At 46.6% G+C, this 21,643-nt stretch overlaps 1 protein-coding gene across 1 annotated transcript; it reads left to right on the forward strand.

Annotated features, from left to right (window-relative positions):
• Positions 1 to 1,042: 1,042 nt before the first annotated feature.
• Positions 1,043 to 3,000, forward strand: LOC123151969 (desmethyl-deoxy-podophyllotoxin synthase). Its single transcript, XM_044571587.1, has 2 exons — positions 1,043 to 2,160; positions 2,257 to 3,000. Exons 1-2 carry the CDS (start codon positions 1,237 to 1,239, stop codon positions 2,908 to 2,910), a joined length of 1,578 nt encoding a protein of 525 aa, XP_044427522.1. The 5' UTR covers positions 1,043 to 1,236; the 3' UTR covers positions 2,911 to 3,000.
• The last annotated feature ends 18,643 nt before the right edge of the window (positions 3,001 to 21,643 follow it).

The raw sequence follows: 21,643 nt of genomic DNA on the forward strand, positions 1-21,643 counted from the left end.
GAAGTTACAGACCCCCTCACAATCGAGATCCTCGCTTGCAGGGATGCGCTAGCAACAGCGCGGGTTTTAGGGCTTTAGTATGTTAAGATGGAAACGGACTGTCAGCAAATTCAGAGCCTATGGGAAACTCCGCAGAAGTCGAATTGGTTTCATCTCTTTAGAGTGATCCAGGATATGAGTAATCTTTTTCATGGATTCAAGCTACGGTTCGCTAGTCGTCGTACAAATTCGGCAGCCCATTGTGTAGATAGGCATGCTTTAAAGGTTTCTGTATATATGCTTGTGTTCGATGTAATCCCTGGATGGTTGACTGAAATTATACAGTCAGAAAAAATGCTAGCGCTTAATGAATAAAGAGCCGAAAGGGTGTTTTAGCTATAAAAAAAGGGTAAATGTATGCGTGTGTATATAAGATCTTGTGTAGTTAAAAAAAAGAAACATCTGTACCACCACCACACATCCAGCCCACGAGGCCACGACTAGGAAGATTTGTGTTCAGCACCCGCACAACAAAAGGATTTGTCTTCAGCAACAACTTATTTTTGAGAGAGATTCTTCAGTGCAGCAACTTTGTTGGACCGAAGACCAGCTAAAGACTATTCATGTCTCAAAAAAAAAAGCTAAAGACTATTCGGACGGTTACTAGTCTGTGTTGGTAGGACGAAAATGCATGCGGCATGTAACATGTTGGATCATTCAGCTCCCACCTCCCACACAATTGTTGTCATTTTTTCTTGATGATCTGGACTTACGAAGGTGGAAGAGAGATGTAGTACGTGCCATTTTCCTTTTCTTGCATGACTTGTTTGCAGTGCACCAACTCCATCTACAGTTCTACACTATACACCATAACCACAGTATAATAGTCCAACACGTAGTTGGATTGGAGACCAGCTGATTTCGCTCACCAGTCGCTATTTTTTGACTAGATAGTAGAGACTATTCAGACGGTTACAAGTCTGATAGTAGGACGAAAATGCATGCACATGTTGGATTGTCTAGCCCCAGTACGTTTGTGGTTATTTCTACATGATCTGGACGTCCGAAGATGGCAGGAAGGAAGCTGTGTGTGTCTGCTATTTCTGTTTTCTTGTATGCATGCATGCATACATGACTTGTCTGCAGTGCAGCAGCTTGCAGCTCCATCTACAGTCTAGAGCGCACTATAAATAATATAACAGTTCAGCACGTAGTTGGAGAGAGCACCTGATTTGGCCCACTACCACTAAAGTCGCCATGGACATGGACCAACTCTGCTTGATGGCCTTAGCCACGATTCTCCTGACATTGATTCTGAGGCAGGCTCTGGGCGGTAAGGGCACAGGAGCCAGGCTTCCTCCGGGTCCATGGAACCTCCCCGTCATCGGCAGCCTCCACCACCTGGTCGCCACGAAGCTGCCGCCGCACCGCGCGCTGCTCCGCCTGTCGCGCCGGCATGGCCCGCTCATGCTGCTGAGGCTCGGCGAGGTGCCCAACGTCATCGTGTCCACCCCTGAGGCGGCGATGCTGGTGCTCAAGACCAACGATCTCACCTTCGCCACCCGTACGAGCGGCCCCACGCTGGACGTCGTCGGCAGCGCCAGCGAGGGCATCATCTTCGCGCCCTACGGCGAGCACTGGCGCCAGATGCGCAAGATCTGCGTCGTCGAGCTGCTCAGCGCGATGCAAGTGCGGCGCATCCAATCCATCATGCAGGCCGAGATCGCGCATCTCGTGGAGTCGGTCGTCACCGCGTCCTCTGCCTCGCCGTCCGGCTCCGCCGTCGTCGACGTCGGCAAGGGGCTGGCCAGGCTGACCAACAGCGTCATCGCGAGGGCGGTGTTCGGCGGCAAGTCTCGGCAGCAGGAGGCCTACCTCCGGGAGCTCGACGTAATGGCGGTTCTCGGGGGAGGGTTCAGCTTGGTGGACCTTTTCCCGTCGTCCCGGCTGGTGCGGTGGCTGAGCAGCTCCGGCCGCGCCATGAGGAGGCTCCATTCCCGGATGCAGAGCATCCTAGGAGACATCATCCAAGATCGCAAGGAGACCAAAGTACCGAATGGTGCTTCTGATGCTGCTACCGCTAGAGACAACGAGGACCTGCTTGACGTGCTCCTCAGGTTGGGCAAGGAAGACACCCTCAGTTTCCCTCTCACGTCAGACATCATCAGCGCCGTCATCTTTGTAAGCGATTCTGCTTCACTGATTTGCAACCTTCTCTAGATAGCGTTGATTGACGCTCAGTGCTCACAGAATAATTTGCAACACGTACTGTTTCAGGATATATTTTCAGCTGCTACCGACACCACGGCTGCCACGCTAGAATGGGCCATGGCAGAACTCGTCCGCAACCCACAGGCAATGGCTAGGGCGAAGCTCGAAGTCCGACAGACGCTCGGACATCGCCGCAGCTCCACCATCACGAGCGGCGACCTCGCCGGCCTGCACTATCTTCGGATGGTCGTCAAGGAAACGCTGAGGCTGCACCCCTCCGCGCCGCTGATCCACCGGGCGAGCCAGGAGAACTGCCGGGTCATGGGCTACGACATACCCAAGGGCACCGCCGTCATGATAAACGCCTTCGCCGTGGGGAGGGACACGGCGCACTGGGGAGCGGACGCCGCGGAGTTCAGGCCGGAGAGGTTCGAGGGCGTGAGCGTGGAGTACAGCTCGCAAGGGCCGCACATGGAGTTCATCCCGTTTGGAGCTGGCCGCAGGCAGTGCCCTGGAGGCCTGTTCGCGACCACCATGCTTGAGCTCGTGTTGGCCAACCTGCTGTATCACTTTGACTGGGCGATTCCCGGTGGGGCAGGCCCGGAGACACTGGACATGGGCGAGGTGTTTGGGATCATCGTGCACACTAGGTCCAGCCTGCACCTGCAGCCATCGTCAGCTTGCCATCTACAAGACCAGACCACCGGTGAACTGTCCTAGAAATTATTCACAGACAATATGTGCTAAAACATCCCACAAGCTTTATCGGTTGAGCAAGCAAGTTGTAATAATACACCAAATAATGTCTATTCCTTCAATATTTATGAACTATGTGTGTACTATGTACCATCAAGTATTATAGTTTGCTAATTTTCATTTGACTGATTTTAATTTGGCTCCATTCGAGTTTTTTTTTTTTTTTGCACTTTAGCTATATGTAAGCTGCCTGATTTTTGAATTTGAGTTGGTTGATTTTTGTGTCCATTCGTTGCCGCCGCTCCAAGATTCGTGCATCTTTTTTGGTTATCTCTGTTGTCTTGTTTCGGGCTGAATATTTTCGACTAATCGCTGTTTTGGCTCAGTCGATTCCTTAACGGGCTGAAGCATGTTACCCCTTTAGTCAGCTGCCCCTCTCTCTAGCCTGTGGAGTTGAGAGCATCTCCAGTCGCGTCCCCAACAGCCCCCCCCCCCCTCCAAGACGTCTTTTTAGCGCAGGCGCCTGAAAATCGGCCCAGTCGCGCCCCCAAGATCTCATTTAGCGCCGGTTTGGGCCGAAATAACAGCTGGCGAACCCTAGCCGAACCCAAACGCCCGGGGGTCGCCTTGGGGCACCGGCAGAAGCGAAAAGGGGTGTGGGGCCGCTCTGTCGGCGAGAGGAGGCCCTTTTCCCGCCTCCCCCCTTTCCCCCATCGGCTTCCCTCCCATTCTACATTCCTCCCGCCAATCACCTCCTCCTCCCCTCCCAGCCGGCCGCCCTGCCGCCGAAGAAGTACGTGGCCCCCCGCGCCGCGACGGATGCCGCCGCCGCCACCACCCAGCCGAAGCAGAGGAAGTAGAGGGCGCCGCCGTCCAAGCCCCCGGGCATGTCTAACACCGACTGGAGGGCGGAAGTTCAGCGCCGGGAGGCTGTCACCCTCGACCGGCGGAATAGGGCCAACGCCAAGAAGGCCCGGGACAGGGCGGCACTCGCGGCTACGGCGGTGGTGGAGCGGGCGGAGCACGCGGTCGAACAAGCCGAGGCGGCTCGCGCAGGGATGATGAATCCACCCGGCGGCCACGACCTGTACGCGTCCTGGAGCCAGCAAAGTGTCGGGTCTTTGCCCGGCTTCTCATCGTCGCCACAACCCTGGGGCTGCAGGCGACGGCGACGTGCATGGCGGGTTCAACCCCAACATCACCTTCCCCCATGGTCACCCGGCTCAGCGTACGCCCTCGTCCGTCTTCGCCGGCGTGTAGTACCCTCCATACACCTACTTACCGGCAGCCTACGCAGCCTCCCCGACGCCACCTCTTCGTCGTGGCGCGCTGCTCTTCTCACAAGCCTCCTCGCCGCATCTCAGCGACATCGACGCGACGGAGGCCGACATGGACGACATCATCATGATCGGCTCGGCCGCCGCTGCCTCTCCCGGGTTCACTACCTAAGACGACACAATGGACCTCAACATGACATGAACGTCGAGCTTGACTACGGCGAGGAGGAGCCAGAGGAGGACGAGGAGGAAGAGAAGGAGGAGGAGGAGGAGGAGGAGTCGGCACCTGCTCCGGCGAGGAAAGGGAAAAAGAAGAAGAAGCGGGCGGCCAGGACCGGCGAGCTGTGGGTCAAGTGGGCGTCCAAGGAGGACGAGTGCCTCGCCGAAGCATAGAAAGTCGTCTGCCTTGACCCGATCACCGGCACGAACCAGAGTGTCGACACGTATTGGGAGTGCATCAAGGCCGATTTCGACGAGCGCAAGCTCGTCGACCCCTACTTCAAAGGCGTCTACATGCAGCGCGGGTCAAAGGCAATGGTGAACCATTGGGGGCTCATCCAAACGGCGTGCAACAAATGACATGGGATCGTCGAGGAGATTGCGGCTCGCCCGGAGAGCGGCGCCAGCATCGAGGATCAAGTATGGCACGCCGGTCTCTCCCTTTTCTTTTTGCCATATGCGCCGCCGACTGTTGTTCCTCGGCGTAGATGGTGCAGATGTTCGCCATGTTTCGCCAGGACAGCAGCGACCAAGACTTCAAGTACCTCCACGTCTTCTCTCAGATAGAGAAGTGTGAGAAGTGGGCGGATGTCCGGCGCACCCTCGCCAAGGCCAAGGAGACGTACAAGCCGGACACGCCAACGCCGGGCGCGGCCGACCGGTGCCCGGACGGCAACAAAAAGGGCCAAGTCGGCAAAACACACCGAGTCGGCCACCACGCGTGTGCAAGAGTCCATCGAGCATTGCCTCGCTGACGCCCAGACCCGGATCGCCCAGCGGGAAGAGAAAACCAAGGCGTGGTGGTCGGCGTTGGTGACGAACAGCGTCGTCAAGCTCGACCTGCTCCGGACCAACGTCACCGCGAAGAAGAGGAACACCGACCTGGCTTTCCTGATGGGGGTGCGGACATGCTCCGGAGCGACGACGAGCAGCTCAAGGTGTCGTACCTGGTGGAGCATGGCCCCATCCTGAACCAGATGCCGTCGACCGTGGCGCCAACTCCCACGCCGACACCTACGCCGCCGCCAAGCCTGAGCGATGATGCCTCGACGACACCCAGTACAGAAGCCGCGCCGACGCCGACCAGCCCTCACACGCCGACTGCTCCGATGCCGGAGGCCGACACCGCCGTTTGAAGGAACGCGTCCGTCCTTTCTTTTGCACGCCGAACTTTTTATTTGATCTCCGAATTGTGGCGCTGATCGCCGGACTTGTGGCAAGGTGATCGCTGAACTATGGCGCTGATCGCCGGACTTTTGGCGTTTTTTGGGAGCGGGAATGAACCAAGTTTGAATTTGCGACTCCTTGGGGCGGCACCTGGGGGCGTGGCTCGGACATAGATCGCCCCCAGGGCCTAAATATCGTCAGGCGAGTGCCCGAAAGAGGGTCGGCCTATGCGCTGGGGGGGCGAACGGGTGGAAATGCTCTGACCCACCACTCTTCTCTCTCCCTCTGTTTTAGCCCGGGGATCGCACCTCTTTACACACCCGTTCATTTACCCTTGGTTTTCTTTCTTCTTTTTTTAGTTGATTTTTCTTTTTTCTTCATGGGTATTTTTGGGACGTTGGACGAGTGTAAATGTATACACACAAAGACTATACATATGTTTGTAAATTTTACTAGATCACGAAAATTGCACTATTATATGTTTATTTTTTGCATATTACAAAAAATCAAATTTAAGTGTTACAAAAAACAAATTTACCCTCGGTTTTTCTTTCTTCTTTGTTTAGTTGATTTTTTCTTTATATATGGGTAATTTTTGGGATGTTGGAGGAGTATAAATGTATACACACAGATACTGTACGATATGTGTGTAAACTTTACTAGATTACAAAAATTGCACTATTACATGCTTATTTTGTGCATATTACAAAAATCAAGTTTAAGTGTTAGAAAGAAATATTACCCTTGGTTTTCTTTCTTCTTTTTGTAGTCGATTTTATTTTTTTTCTTTATGGGTAATTTTGGGATGTTGGACCAGTGTAAATATATACACACAAACACTATAGGATATGTGTGTAAACTTTACTAGATTGCAAAAATTGCACTATTATACGCCTATTTTTGCATATGAGAAAAAAAAATCAAATCTAATTGTTACAAAAAAATTACCCTCGGTATTCTTTCTTCTTTTTTAGTAGATTTTTTCTTTATGGGTATTTTTGGGATGTTGGATGAGTGAAAATGTATACACACAAATACTATACGATATGTGTGTATATTTTACTAGATTGCAAAAATTGCACTATTATATACTTATTTTTTGCATATTGCAAAAAAAACAAATTTAAGTGCAAAGTTGTGTGCATTTTTCTTAACAGGTAATACCGATGCCACTAATTTAATCTTCCTTAGAAAAATTTATTTATTGTTTTTTGTTTTTTATATTTTATTTTCTTTCTTTTTAAGAGTAATACCAATGCTAAATCAATCCTTCTTTAAAAAAATTACGAACATTTCACTATTATATTGTTATTCTTGCCTATTATAATAAATGCCAATTTATTTTAAAATTATGTGCAAATTTTGTCATTATTTCTTTTATGCTTTCACTTTCTTTCTTCTTAAAGGGTAATACCAATGTCAGTAATTTATTTATTTTCTTATGTGAAAATTTCCAGATTCTCTCGTATTCATTAGTCATTAATGGCGATATCGGGGTGATTTTGTCAAGATTTCCAAGATTATCCGGTTTAAACAATGGTGTGAGGAGCGTAAAATATCACCCATCGGACACTACTTGGCTGCCCTTTCTCTCTAGATTTCTTAGTAGTTCTTCACGTTGGTCCATCGAGTGTTGTTATACCTCTAGATCGGTATGTGCGAATACCTCAGAGGTGCCGTTCACTTTGACACTAGAGGCCTGACTAGGGATCTATTTGGTGTTTATCTTTCTGCACATGAAATTAGGTTTTTCTCTGAATCTCACATTCAAGAACCAATGCAATTATAGCATACAAAATGTAAACTTAATTATGAACATGAAAATAGAATAATAAAAATTTGTTATTGCTTCTAGGGCATATCCAACATGGTTGCTGCTAGGAATATGGTTAGTGAGATCTACTTCCACAAGGAGAAATATTGACAAGGCTAAGGATATAGATTTTATCCTTTAGTGATCCAAGGTCACCTTGAAGCCTGTTTCGAGAGTGATCCGAGGTCACATTGAGTTCACATGTATGCCCATATTATCAAAAGGGAATCAATAAAGTGATGTGATGAGCTTCTTGCTAAGTGCACTTAAGGATCAAACTCCAAAACAACACCCAAGAATCTCGATGATGTCCCACTAGTTCTCACTATTTTCACTCTGTTGGGAGCCACCAAGCTACTGAAGGAAATATTCCCTAGAGGCGATAATAAAGTTGTTATTTTATATTTCCTTATTCATGATAAAGGTTTATTATTCATGCTAGAATTGTATTCATCGGAAACCTTAATACATGTGTGAATACATAAACAAACACCGTGTCCGTAGTGAGCCTCTACTAGACTAGCTCGTTGATTAAATATGGTTAAGGTTTCCTAACCATAGACATGAGTTGTCATTTTATAACACGATCACATCATTAGGAGAATGATATGATGGACAAGGCCCATCCGTTAGCTTAGCATATTGATCGTTCAGTTTATTGTTCTTGCTTTCTTCATGTCAAATACTTATTCCTTCAACTATGAGATTAGGCAACTCCCGGATACCGGAGGAATACCTTGTGTGCTATCAAAGGTCACAACATAACTTGGTGATCATAAAGATGCTCTACAAGTATCACTGAAGGTGTTTGTTGGGTTGGCATAGATCGAGATTAGGTTTGGTCACTCCAAGTATCGGAGAGGTATCTCTGGGCCCTCTCGGTAATAAACATCATAAGCTTGCAAGCAAATGACTAAGGAGTTAGTCCCGAGGTGATGTATTATGGAATGAGTAAAGAGACTTGCCGGTAACGAGATTGAACTAGGTATAGAAATACCATGATCGAATCTCGGGCAAGTAACATACCGATGACAAAGGGAATAACGTATGTTGTCATAACGGTTCGACCGATAAAGATCTTCGTAGAATATGTAGGAGCCAATATGAGCATCCAGGTTCCTCTATTGGTTATTGACCGGAGAAGTGTCTCAGTCATGTCTACATAGTTCTCGAACCCATAGGGTACGCACGCTTAACGTTCGATGACGATATTGTATTATATGAGTTATGTGATTTGGTGACCGAATGTTGTTCAGAGTCCCGGATGAGATCACGGCCATGACCAGGAGTCTCCAAATGGTCGAAAGGAAAATATTGATATGTAGGACGATAGTATTCGGACACCGGAAGTGTTTCCGGGTGTATCGGGTATTTATCGGAGTATAGGAGGGGTTACCGGAACCCCCCAGGGGAATATATGGGCCATATGGGCCATGAGAGGGGAGCATACCAGCCCACAAGGGGTGGAGCCCCCCCCCCATGGAAGGAGGCCGAGTGGGAGAAGGGAAAGAGGGGTCCCCCTCCTTTCCTTCTCTCCTTCCCCTTCCATTTTCCCCCTCCGGCAATTATGGAAGGGGGGAGGCTAAATTGGGGAAGACCCCAAGTAGGATTCGGCCTACTTGAGGCGCCCCCTAGCTGCCTCTCATCACCTCCCACCTAAACACTATTCTGATCAAACCTATTCTGATCACGGGATCAGAATAATATTCTGATCACAACCTAACCTGCCCCGCTAGTAGTACGTTGAACTTCCCTATGAACTAGGTTGAACTTCCGCCAACATTGCCCAAATGGGGCTTCCGATATACCGTTGGAAAGCTATGGACACCGACATCTTGACCCAACTTAAATTTTTGGCAAAATATAAGCGGTTTAAGAGCAGTTTTGAAAACCGATTTTTCTTCGCACAAAAAACGTGAATCGTATTTTCAATCGCATTTCTAAACCGTTTATCGGAATGAGGCATATAATATGGCGTTGGAAAGCTGCTGCAAAACCGCTCCTTCCACATGCTGAAAGTTTTCTCTAATTCCCTATGGTTAAATAGTAATTTGAAAAAATGTAAAATTTTGTAAACCGAACAGTTGAGTTCGTTTTTTCAATGTCATTTCTAAACGGCTAATCCAGTGGAGGCATATGATACAGCGTTGGAAAGATTATGAAAATGTGCTACTTTTTTAGCTTGACAATTTTTTTTCTAATTTTGAATGGTTTAAGAGTAATTTAGAAAATGGTCCAAGTCCTACCGAGTTTGTATTTTTGAGCTAATTTTTTAACCGTACGTCCGAATGCAGCAAATGATATGGCATTGGAAAGCTTGAACAAATGTGAAACTTTTTGGTATGTATTGTTTCTCCCAATTCTTTACGGTTTTAAGTCAGTTTCGAAAATGGCGAAAAATGTATATTTTCGCCGTAATTTCTACAAACTTTATCGGAATGGGGCAAATAATATACTGTTGAAAAGCTACAAAAAATGCGAAACTTTTTCATGTTGACGACTTTCTTTGATTCCTAGTTGTTTTCAAGTAATTTCGAAAACGACGAGATCATTCGTTCTGCCTTTATCGCGAAACAGATTCGTCGAAAATGCATCGCGTGAAGTACTTGAACTTTTATGGCAGTTCTGTTTGAACTTCACTCTGTTTTTTGACGTGATGTTTTTTGCCCGTAATTCTCAAACCACTTACCGTAATTGAGCAAATGATATACCGATGGAAAGCTATTAAAAACACGTAACTTTTTTGTGTTGATGAGTTTTTCATACTCGCAACGGTTCAAAATATATTTTTGAATGCGTAAAACAACGTCGTTTTGCCTGTTTTTTACATGTAACTGAAGGTCGGACGTCTCACACTAGAGATCTCGAACTTCACCGGGAGTAGCACGTGAACTTCTAGCAACAAAATATTTTAAGCCTTTTTGTTTTCTATTCTTATTTTCCTATCTGAAATGCATTTCGTGTAGTAGTTGAACTTCCCGCTGTTTTCATCTTGAACTTCTGTCATGTATTTTTGTTCAACCTCTCTCACAAGAATTTTTGAACTTCCCCGGATGGAGCACTTGAACTTCTAGCAACAAAATTTTTAGAAGTTATTTTATTTTTGAACTTCTAGTTTCCATTCTTTAATAAACGAGATAAATCTGAGTTTTCAATAATCATCAAACTTCTGCATCTTTTTAATTTGGACTTCCTTGTTTTATTTCTTAATTTTTTTCTATGAAATTTTGCATCGCTCTATTTTTAAAAGTTGAACTTCTTGTTATTTTATTTTCGAACTTCTTGTTTCCATTCTTTAATAACGAGGAAAATTTGAGTTTTCTATAATCATCGAACTTCTCTATCTTTTTAATATGGACTTCCTGGTTTATTTCTTAATATTTTTTAAGAAATTTGAAGCGCTCTATTTTTAAAAGTTGAACTTCTTGTTATTTAATTTTTGAACTTCTTATTTTCATTCTTTAATAACGAGGAAAATCTGAGTTTTATATACTTCTCCATCCTTTTAATATGGACTTCCTGGTTTTATTTCTTAATCTTTTCATGAAATTTTGAAGCGCTCTATTTTTAAAAGTTGAACTTCTTGTTATTTAATTTTTGAACTTCTTGGTTTAATCTTTAGTATCGGGGAAAATCCAATTTTTTTTAAACGGGGAAAATCTTTTTAAAACTTTTTTTGTTGTTTTATTTTTTTAATCTGAAATTATTAGTTATTCTTTAGAACGAGAATTTGAGATTTTTATGAAATTTGAACTTCACTGTTATTTTAATTTGAACTTCTTAGTTTTATTCTTTAGTAACGAGGAAACTCGAGTTTTTTTAACCTCTTTGTTTTATAATTTTGAACTTTTTGTTTTTTTAATAATGTGAAAAATCTGAATGTTTTATAGACATCGAACTTCACCATTTTTAAATTTGAACTTCTTAGTTTTATTGGTTAGTAACGCGGAAAATGCTTTTTTATATAAAACAACGATACCGCGTCGTTACCTTAATTTGAACTTCTAGTTTTTACAGAATGGGGAAAATCAGTTTTTATACAATCTTTTGAAATGCTCCTCTTTTTCATTTGAACTTCTCTGATATTTTTACAAACGGGGAAAACCCGTTATAAATATTTTTGAACTACTTTTTTTTAACTTCTCGCTCAAATTTTTTTAACTTCCAAATTTGTCTTTATGATATTAAAACTTCATTTTTTTAACCTTGACCTGCTTCGGTTTTTAAATTTGAACTTCTTATAGAATTTTGTCGTGACATTTTATGCATTTTTTGCTTTTCGGTGAAACGGGTTAGGCGGTCCCTTTTTTCATTTGATCATTTTTCTTTTGTACGTGGTACACGTGAACTTCAAAATTTTCTAAAACATGAACTTCACGTGCTACTAATTTTTTTCATGAAACTCCATAGTTTTTATTCTTTTGAATTCCATGATTTTTTTTTTAATTTTTTTGGTTTGAACTTTGATGTTCGTTACACCTGAACTTTCGAAATCACACCTTTTTTATGCACATTTTTCCATGGCAGAGAATATGAACTTCGCATCAACCTTTTTTTTGTCTTCAAGAAATGCACGCTTGTTTTTTGCTTTTAATATTGAACTTCTATGCTCTATTTTTTGTAACGGTTTCATGAAGGATAAGGAAAGCAGCAATATAATGTGTGTCAGAGAGCAACTAGTTGGGGAAACCAACCAATACATGATACATTTTTTACCATAAAGAACATAGAACAATTTTTTTATCATGCCTTTCCAATTTTAACCTCACTAAAAAAGTTTATATTCAACGTTTTTTTAGTGTTTTCGTATTGGTTGAACTTGCTGCTTTCTCAAAATTGAACTTCATAATTTTTTACTCCATGAACATAGAAAACTAACACTATAAAACCAATATGGAGAAACAAACATGACAAAAATAGTTCTAAAATCTAGTGTAATACGTGTGCGCGGACACACACCTACAACACATCCACAAAAAAAATTTGGCTTTTCATGAAATGAAAACAGTTTCAGTCTCACATGCATAGGCATCAAACTTCCATGAATTACAAAATGAACTTTTTGCGTCAACTTAGATAAACTTTCCTCGTGAGCAACAATACACGAACCTCTCCTAGCTTGTTGGGACCAAAGATCGTTTTATGCAAAGGAACACTGGAGGAGGGTAGAGGGACTGAGAAGCTTGGAGTCGTCAGCGTTCTATATAGGGAGATGTGGAAAGACGACCTGCTGCTGGTGGCAGCCTCCTGGCCGGAGGGGCGCATGCAAGATCCATGACCCAGCCGCCTCTATCTTCTTTGATGGATGTGGCTATGCAGCTGCAGGTCGTGCCCTCCTTTTTCTGCAGGCCGAGCCCTCCTCTAGCTGCAGGTATATCGCGGATAGGCACGATGGACATCGGGTGGTGGCAGCAGTAGGGACAGCAAGGCTCGCCGGCTGACAAGCTCGTCGGATTTGGGCTCGGGGATGGAAGAGGGAACGAGAGGGAGGAGGGCATCGTCGGTGCGCCGTGGTCGAGGATGAAGGAGCCCGCTGGAGTAGCACAACCCCCGCATGAGCATCCGCAGAACTAGTGGTTAGTGCTCAGATCCGAGGCCACCGGCGGTGTCCCGATGCAGTACGGAGTCGGGGTCGCTGGGGGAAGGGGGCGGAGGTGGGTGTCGTGTCGCTGCAACCGGTGGATCCGGTAACAGGGCGCGGGGGCTACACCGGCGGCGGCTGAGCTCGCGAGTTGGGGCGGCGGCTTCGGTGGCAGGAAGCGGGTGGGCGTTGGGGTCTGGTGGCCGGCGGCAGGAGGTGGGCGTTGGGGTCGGGTGGTCGGAAGCAGGAGGTGCGTCGGGGTTGGGGGCGGCGGCGGGAGGCGGGTTGGTCCGGGGGCAGTGGCGAGATCCAGGCTACGTTGCACGGATACTTGGATACGTATCGGATACGCGATACGGGGATACGCCCGATACGTCAATTTTCTAAAAACATGGATACGGGGATACGTTTATATATAGATGTTATATATATTAATTATTACAAATATGAAGAAAAAATTCAGGAGCTTCTAGGTCAAAGCATGCCTCAATACGATTACCCCTTTCTTTTCTTGCACTTAGTCCACTTTCATTAATTGGCCGTGAGATTTGACCAGGTATGATGTTCCAATCAATGCATCGACTCTCTCTTGCTAACCTTTCAATTGAATAAAAAACATCGACAGACATGTTTTCACATGAAATCACGCCCATGTTGGGAATCTTCAAAGGTGCGCCTTTATTATTGAGAGGATTTCACGTCGAACGAGGGGTTTCAGGTATCCAAAATGTATGGCAGAAGTATCCTAGGAGTATCAAACATTATTTTCTTTTTTTAATATCAAAATATCCAGGGATACTTACGGGATACGTATCGGGAAGTATCGGGGCAGTATCCGAGTATCGGGGCAGTATCCGTCTGGATACGCGCACTTTCTGAAGTATCTGCGCAACGTAGGATCCAGGGGCAATGATGGGAGGGTGGGGGAGCCGGGGGAATCGACAGAGGTGGTGCGGGAGGTTGTGGAATCGGCAAAGGTGGTGCGGGAGGTTGGTTTTTTTTCGGGAGTTCGGGATCCACTCCGCGGCATTTATATAGGTCGCTCCGTGATCCAAATAGTTATTCTAATCCTAGGATTAGAATAGTGCTACTCCCCCTCTCTCTCTCTATATATATATATATATGTATATATATAGGAAAATGGTTGTGTACTCCTGTGAGTACGTACTCCCGCTTCTCATATACCACATAGATGAATCTTTTATACCATTTTATTATTTTTAATATACTTCATTAGTAATTATTAGATACCCCAAAATGAGTTCCATGAAAAAATTCATATGAGTCTACATATTTTTAAATGTTTACATATATACTGATGTGTTTGTACGTGAAAAAGGTATATTACAAAAAGTACATCGCAGATGATATTTTTTCAACAAAACTCGTATTAGGGTATCTTAGAATATTTAATGAAGTATATTGAGAATAATAAAGAGGTATAATTAATGCGTATATGAGGTATATTGAGAATGGGAGTACATACTCCCAGGAGTACAGAAGAGGAGTTCTATATATATATATATATATATATATATATATATATCTGTGTGTGTGTGGGGGGGGAGGAGCACCTAGAACACACAACATCAATTGTTAGCCGTGTGTGATGCCCCCCTCCACAGTTTACACCCCCGGTCATATTCTCGCGGTGCTTAGACGAAGCCCTGCGCGGATCACTTCACCATCACCGTCACCATGTTGTCGTGCTGACGGGACTCATCTACTACCTCGACGCCTTGCTCGATCAAGAAGGCGAGGGACGTCACCGAGCTGAACGTGTGCAAAACTCAAAGGTGCCGTACATTCGGTGCTTGATCGGTCGGAGCTAGAAGAAGTTCGACTACATCAACCGTATTTTCAAACGCTTCCGCTTTCGGTCTACGAGGGTACGTAGACACACTCTCCCCCTCGTTGCTATGCATCTCCATGGATAGATCATTGTGTGTGCGTTGACAATTTTTTGCTTTCCATGCAATGATTCCCAACAGTGGCATCCGAGCCAGGTCTATGCGTAGATGATATGCACGAGTAGAACACAAAGAGTTGTGGGCGGTGATAGTCCTAGTGCTTACCACCAGCATCTTATTTTGATTCGGCGGTATAGAGGGATGAAGCGGCCCGGACCATCCTTACATGTCCACGCACATGAGACCGGTTCCATCGACAGACATGCAACTAGTTTTGCATAAAGGTGACTGGCGGGTGTATGTTTCTGCTACTTTAGTTGAATCGAATTTGACTGCGGTCGGTCCTTGAAGAAGGTTAAAACAGCAAACTTGACGAAACACCGTTGTGCTTTTATGCGTAGGTTAGGATGGTTCTTGCTGGAAGCCCGTAACAGCCACGTAAAACTTGCAACAACAAATTAGAATACGTCTAACTTGTTTTTGCAGGGCATGTTGTGATGTGATATGGTCAAGACATGATGTGATAAACGTTATTGTATGAGATGATCATGTCTTGTAAGATATCTAACAACCGGAAGGAGCCTTATGGTTGTCTCTTTATTGTATGAAATGCAAACGCCATGTAATTGCTTTACTTTGTCACTATGTGTTAGCAATAGTTGTAGAAGCAATAGTTGGCGAGACGACTGTCGGTGTCAAAACCGGCAGATCTCGGGTAGGGGGTCACGAACTGTGCGTCTAAGGATCGAAGGTAACAGGAGACAGGAGACACGATGTTTACCCAGGTTCGGGCCCTCTTGATGGAGGTAATACCCTACTTCCTGCTTGATTGACTTTGATGAGTATAAGGATTACAAGAGTTCATCTACCATGAGATCGTAATGGCTAAACCCTAATTGTCTAGCCTATATGATTATGATTGTGATTGCCTATATGGACTAAACCCTTCGGTTTATATGGACACCAGAGGGGACTAGGGTTTGTATAGAGTCGGTTTACAGAGAAAGGAATCTTCATATCCACATTCTAAGCTTGCCTTCCACGCCAAGGAGAGTCCCATCCGGACACGAGGAAAGTCTTTCGTCTTGTATCTCCATGACCCGTTAGTCTGGCCCATATCACTTAGCCTGGACGCTCGAGGAGCCCATAATCCTGGACTCCCTCAGTAGCCCCTGAACCAGTCTTCAATGATGATGTGTCCGGCGTGCAGATTGTCTTCGGCATTGCAAGGCGGGTTCCTCCACCGAACACTTAAAAGCAGTTGATCGTCAGCACTATATCCGGCTCTGTACAACACTCATACCTCTGAATTACAAGGGCAGAATACAGATAAGTTCTGTCTTCTGAAGATTTCACTGGTGAGACGTTATGTCCGGCAATTTTATTATTTCAAACCGTTTTCCAGCCTCCTGTTTCGCGTTTCGAGACGCAACCACCGATGACACGTCTTGTCAAAGCAGAGATCATGCCCCTTATTATGGGATTCTCATCAATACGGGTTTGGGAAAACCAACCATGTCGTTTCGCACGACCTCTTGGAAATAGGTGAGCTTTAAGGCTCGTGGGGGACGCATGATATTCACTGCCTTTATAAGGAGATAAGATTCCCCCTTTTTACCCCACGCCTTCCCCTTCCTCAGCCCATCTGCCCTCAAGCTCCAGTGCCCAAGCTTCAATCCTCTCCATTCCTAGAAATTACTCTAGCCATGTCCGGATCCGGAGCACAGGGCAAGTGGATGGCTTCCTCCGTCATGGAGAAAAACATCAAGGAACTCCAAGAAGCTGGGTACCTGGCCAAGGAGATCGCCCACCGGCTTCCAGCCAAAAAGCAGATCATCCCCACTCCAAAGCCCGACGAGAGGGTATTGTTTATCCCTCATTTTCTTCATGGACTGGGGTTTCCCCTTCATCTTTTCGTCCGTGGCCTCATGTTTTACTATAGGCTAGATTTCCATGATCTAGCCCCAAATTCTTTCCTCAACATTTCGGCGTTTATCGTCGTATGTGGGGCATTCCTCCGCATTTCCCCCCACTTAGGCTATGGCTCATGGTCTTCAACGTGAAGCCGAAAATGGTGGATGGCCGGATTGCGGTGGCGCTATGGTGAGAAAACTGCCCAACGTCACTTGGCCCCAGGGAACCTTCGTGGAGACCGTGAAGGGATGGCAGCAAGGGTAGTTCTATGTCACCTATCCCCATGACTCCACATGGGTTGCTCGTGCGGAGTTCAAGTCTGGGACCCCAATGCGGCTGGCATCCTGGCTCAACAAGGGCCTGGACTGGGCATCATCTGACGAGGTAACGGTGCTGCAGAAGCGCATCAAGAGCATGGTAGATAAAAATACCAGCCTCGCCAGCGTGATCTAGGTGACGCTCTTCCACCGGATTCTCCCCTGTCAGGCGCGTCAAGAGCCCATGTTGAAGTTCAACCCGGGCAGTCCCCAGACCCTGTAGCGGTTCTTCGGCATGAAGCACGAAGACATGTGGAAGCTGCTGTTCAAGACCCATAAGTCATGGCCGGAGGCAACCGAAGACCTCGACTATGATAGCACCCACACTTCGACCCCCGTAAGTTCTTTGATAAGCTTACTTTGTGAATCCAAGGAGCACACTAACCCTCCATTTACTTTTGCAGGGCTGGACGAAGAAAGCGGACCGAATTCACTGTCCAGCTCCGCTGCCCGAAGACCCAGCTATTCCTCTATTGACGAGGATGCTGGTCCCGGCACCATACCAGGCGCCAGAAAAGAAAGCCAAGGGGAAGGGCAAGGAGGCCAAGAGTGGCCTCCGCCGTAAGGGTGCTTCGGACGTAGTCTCCGGGGACACCAGAACCCTCTCCTCCCCTGACGAAGAGGAAGAGGAGGAGGAAGAGAGAAACTCCCCCCTAAGGGGGGGAAGAAGAAAAGGGTAGCCTCCGCCAATCTAGAGGCAGAGGCATCCAAGAAAGGGAGGACGCCCTTACGGATGACTCCGAATCAGACGCCGACGAGTGGCGCCTCAGGGCCGAAGCCCCTGGCCGGATCGCAAGTACTCAAAGTTATATATATATATATATATATATATATATATATATATATATATATATATATATGTCCGACTTTTCTGGCTTATAGATGTAATGCATTTATATTGTATGTTGCAGTCCGATTAAGGTCCTCCCCTAGCGATCCTCATCTTTCGGGAATTCGCTGGGTCCGAACATGATGATGGCGAGTGAATAGCCTCCACCAGCTTCCTCCCCCACTGTCGCGGATAACACCGAGGTGTCAGCCCAAAGGACCCTTCTGAAACAGGGAGAGGTGCTGAAGGCTGCCAAGACGGTGCCGGAGGGTGACACTTCGGCTGTCGAGAACATGGGGGAACCGACCGCCATGGAGACTGGAGACGGGGGCCATGTCCAGTTTGGCCCCCAACCAAATGTCATTTTGGAAACCCACACGGTTCCGGAAACAGATGAGCAACCCTCTTTGCGAGAAGGGGGCGCACCTACTACACCGGCAACTTATGTCTATGCGGAGGCGTCAGACACTTTGGTGAGAGCACTTCAGAGTGCCGCCATTGTGGAAGAACATCGTACCCTTATGGGTACGGTGATTGATAAGGTTCAGTCCGCGAAAAGCGGACTGAGCGAAAAGCCTACACTAGCCTTTTAAGAGGCTTTGAGGTATGTGCTTTACAGTATCTTTTAGTTGTATAAAAAGGATGCTTGTTTATAGATACTAGCCCATGAGACTCTGTTTGATGTTCGGAAGGAAAAACCGAATAGAGGATCTAATAACTCACGCAAGGGGTTAACATACATATCTGTTTGAACAAACAGGCTGCAAAACAAGCGTCAGCTGCCCATGCTGCCGACGCGTCCGAGCTAAGGCGGAAGTTAGAACAAAAACAAGGTATGTGATACCGAGAACATGTCTGAAATGGTGCCAGCTCTTATGTGTTATCTGAATGAGTTTTGTGATTATGTTTGCAGCTGACACGTCTAAGGTCGAGGCCCTCAAGAGTGCGCTGGACGAGGCCAGGAAGGAGGCGGAGGAGGAGCAAGCCTCCCGCCTTAAACATGAAACGCGAGTGGAGGAAGTCCAGCAGGAGCTCAAGGATGCCATAGGCAGATGCGAGTCCTTAGAGCGCAAGAGTTCGGAGCAAAATTCAGAACTTGCCAAGGCACCCCACAGTGCACAAGAATCCCGGGCCGAAGCCCAAAGCGTTGTCCGGGAGATCCAAGAGGCAAGGCAAATTGCGGCGGGTAAGGCCTTTAACATGCAGAGCAAATTTGTTAAGAAAAGGTATATATTTCTAACCCAGATTTGGAGTTCTCCAGGAGTGTTTGTGGACCTGCCCCGGAGTGTTGCTGATGTTGCGGAGTTCTTCCGGGCCGAAGAGGGGAGCTCAATGGAGAAAATGTTCTGGTCGCAGTACCTTGCGCCAGAGCATCCTGTGCCCCTTAGCGATCAGCTGAAGCAATGGACCGAACTGCATAGGGTGGCTGAATTGGCCGAGGGATTTGATAATCCGTCTTTGGCCCGCCGAACCCATGCCAGTAGCTACTTCGGTCTCGTGAAGCGGGTGGTTAGTGCCTGCCCTCGGCTTGATGTCGTGAAGCGGTCGGTCTGCATCGAAGGTGTGCGGATGGCCTTCGCCCGTGTCAAGGTGCAGTGGGTGAAGACGGACGCCACCAAGCTTGCAACCGAGGGACCGCCCACAAGCAAAGAGCGCTGCACGCCAGAGCGATACTTTGATGATGTCCTGAAAGGATCCCGCATTGTAGAGGGCTAATGTTCAAAGGATATCATTTTTGAATGAATGTATCTATGTTGTTTAATCCTGTAGCATGAAACAAGGCCTAGGTATGATATGTTGCTTATTTTAAAAATATCTTCTCATGTGCGGCTATTTAAGACATCTGAGAGTTGGCTAGTCATCGGCTTCAGCCCCCTCGTAGGTAGTACGGGGGTGTTCGGTATGACATGTAAACACGTTTGACCCAACTTATTGGTCCGTGAAGGAGGTGTTAGTGCGGCGAACTAGGCAATCGGACTATGTGGCTTTATCGCCCTCACTTAGCCATAGGAGTTTTATAATGGGAGTGCAGGCGCAGCCCCTAGTATTGTTCGATTACCCGAACTTGGGTGCTATAAATACCCGAGCGGGTGAAGGCCGGCCTATCGCATAATGTGGAGAAAATTGCAAGAGATTTATACTTGGTCGCCGAATAGCTGACCAACTCTCTCTGTATCATGACAGTCAGTTTTTGGCTTTCTCTACTGAGGTGTTTGTCCGGGTAAACCAGAAACACAATCACAGTAGTTCTCCCTTTACTACCCTAGCCGATTAGATGGAATGTAAGGTAGCAAGCACAGGAGCCGGGCAACCCAACTATTGACCAAAGACATGATTCGGAGCCAATGCATATAATGCTATATTTGGGGCGCCGAATTACACTGTTAAAGTGTTCGGACTTTGTTTTAGTATTTAAAAGATGTACGCAGATTAATAAAGCCCCTGGCAATTTAGGTCATACCAAGGTGTGCATGATAATCAGACAAAAATAGGGAAACATATGTTAAGAGATAAGCCAACGCCACGTAGGTTTGGGCTAAAAAATGTTTCCAATGTAGTCTGATTGATACGTCGAAACGTATTGATACAAATAGTGCAATAAGCGACAAGGCTATTTTACATGCCGAACACAAGGGGAAGCTGTTCATGCATCCTGAAAGCGAACGAGGTGATCTTTAAGGATCCTTTAGGTACTCTGGCACGCGTCTATGCTTCTTTGCTCCTTGGTATGTTGTCCTTCGAGAGGATCATTGACCGGTGTAATAGGCCACGGAAAGAGGCCTTGGTACCATCGAAAGGGTGGTGTGGGTTGTAAGGAACCTGGAAAAAAAGGAAAGAAAAAGGGAAATGTGAGTGTCCTGATAGGGTCTAGCCGTATTGCAAACATTGTCCTTATTATGCCTCCATCCATTCCCATGGTATTTTTAGTGCGTAATTATGTATGCATGGTACATATGCCACAATTTGGTAGGGGATGAGATGGAGGCCGAATTGCTAATCGAGCTCCTGACGAGCTGGACTGTCGTACAGTGGGGTAGTCCGGACTTGTTTGACAGTGTCCGAGGACTTGGCCGCTAACGTAATAGTTGGCTTGATTAGGCCACCCTGTACTTCCACTACCAGGGCCACAGTGTGCTCCTCAGTATGGAGGGAGCGTTCCATGTTTCCATTCACTGTTATAACTCCGCGTGGTCTAGGCATCTTGAGTTTGATATAGGCATAGTGCGGGACTGCATTGAAGCGAGCAAACGCGGTTCGTCCGAGCAATGCATGGTAGCCACTGCGGAAGGGGACGATATCGAAGATCAAGTCTTCACTGCGGAAGTTGTCTGGCGAACCGAAGACCACTTCCAATGTGATTGAGCCCGTGCAGCGGGCCTCTACACCGGGTATCACTCCTTTAAAGGTAGTTTTAGTGGGATTGATTCTTGACAGATCAATAACCATCTTGCGGATTGTGTCCTGATAGAGTAGGTTAAGGCTACTGCCGCCGTCCATGAGGACTCGCGTAAGGTGGAATCCATCGATGATTGGATCAAGGACCAATGTGGCCGAACCTCCATGATGGATACTGGTCGGATGGTCCCTGCGATCGAAGGTGGTCGGACAGGCCGACCATGGGTTGAATTTTGGGGTGACTGGATCTATCACATAGACGTCCCTTAGCGCGGTCTTGCGCTCCCTCTTGGGGATATGGGTGACGTATATCATGTTCACCGTTTTGATTTTG

This window comes from Triticum aestivum, chromosome 7A, assembly GCF_018294505.1.
Source record: "Triticum aestivum cultivar Chinese Spring chromosome 7A, IWGSC CS RefSeq v2.1, whole genome shotgun sequence".
Classification (NCBI taxonomy): domain Eukaryota; kingdom Viridiplantae; phylum Streptophyta; class Magnoliopsida; order Poales; family Poaceae; genus Triticum; species Triticum aestivum.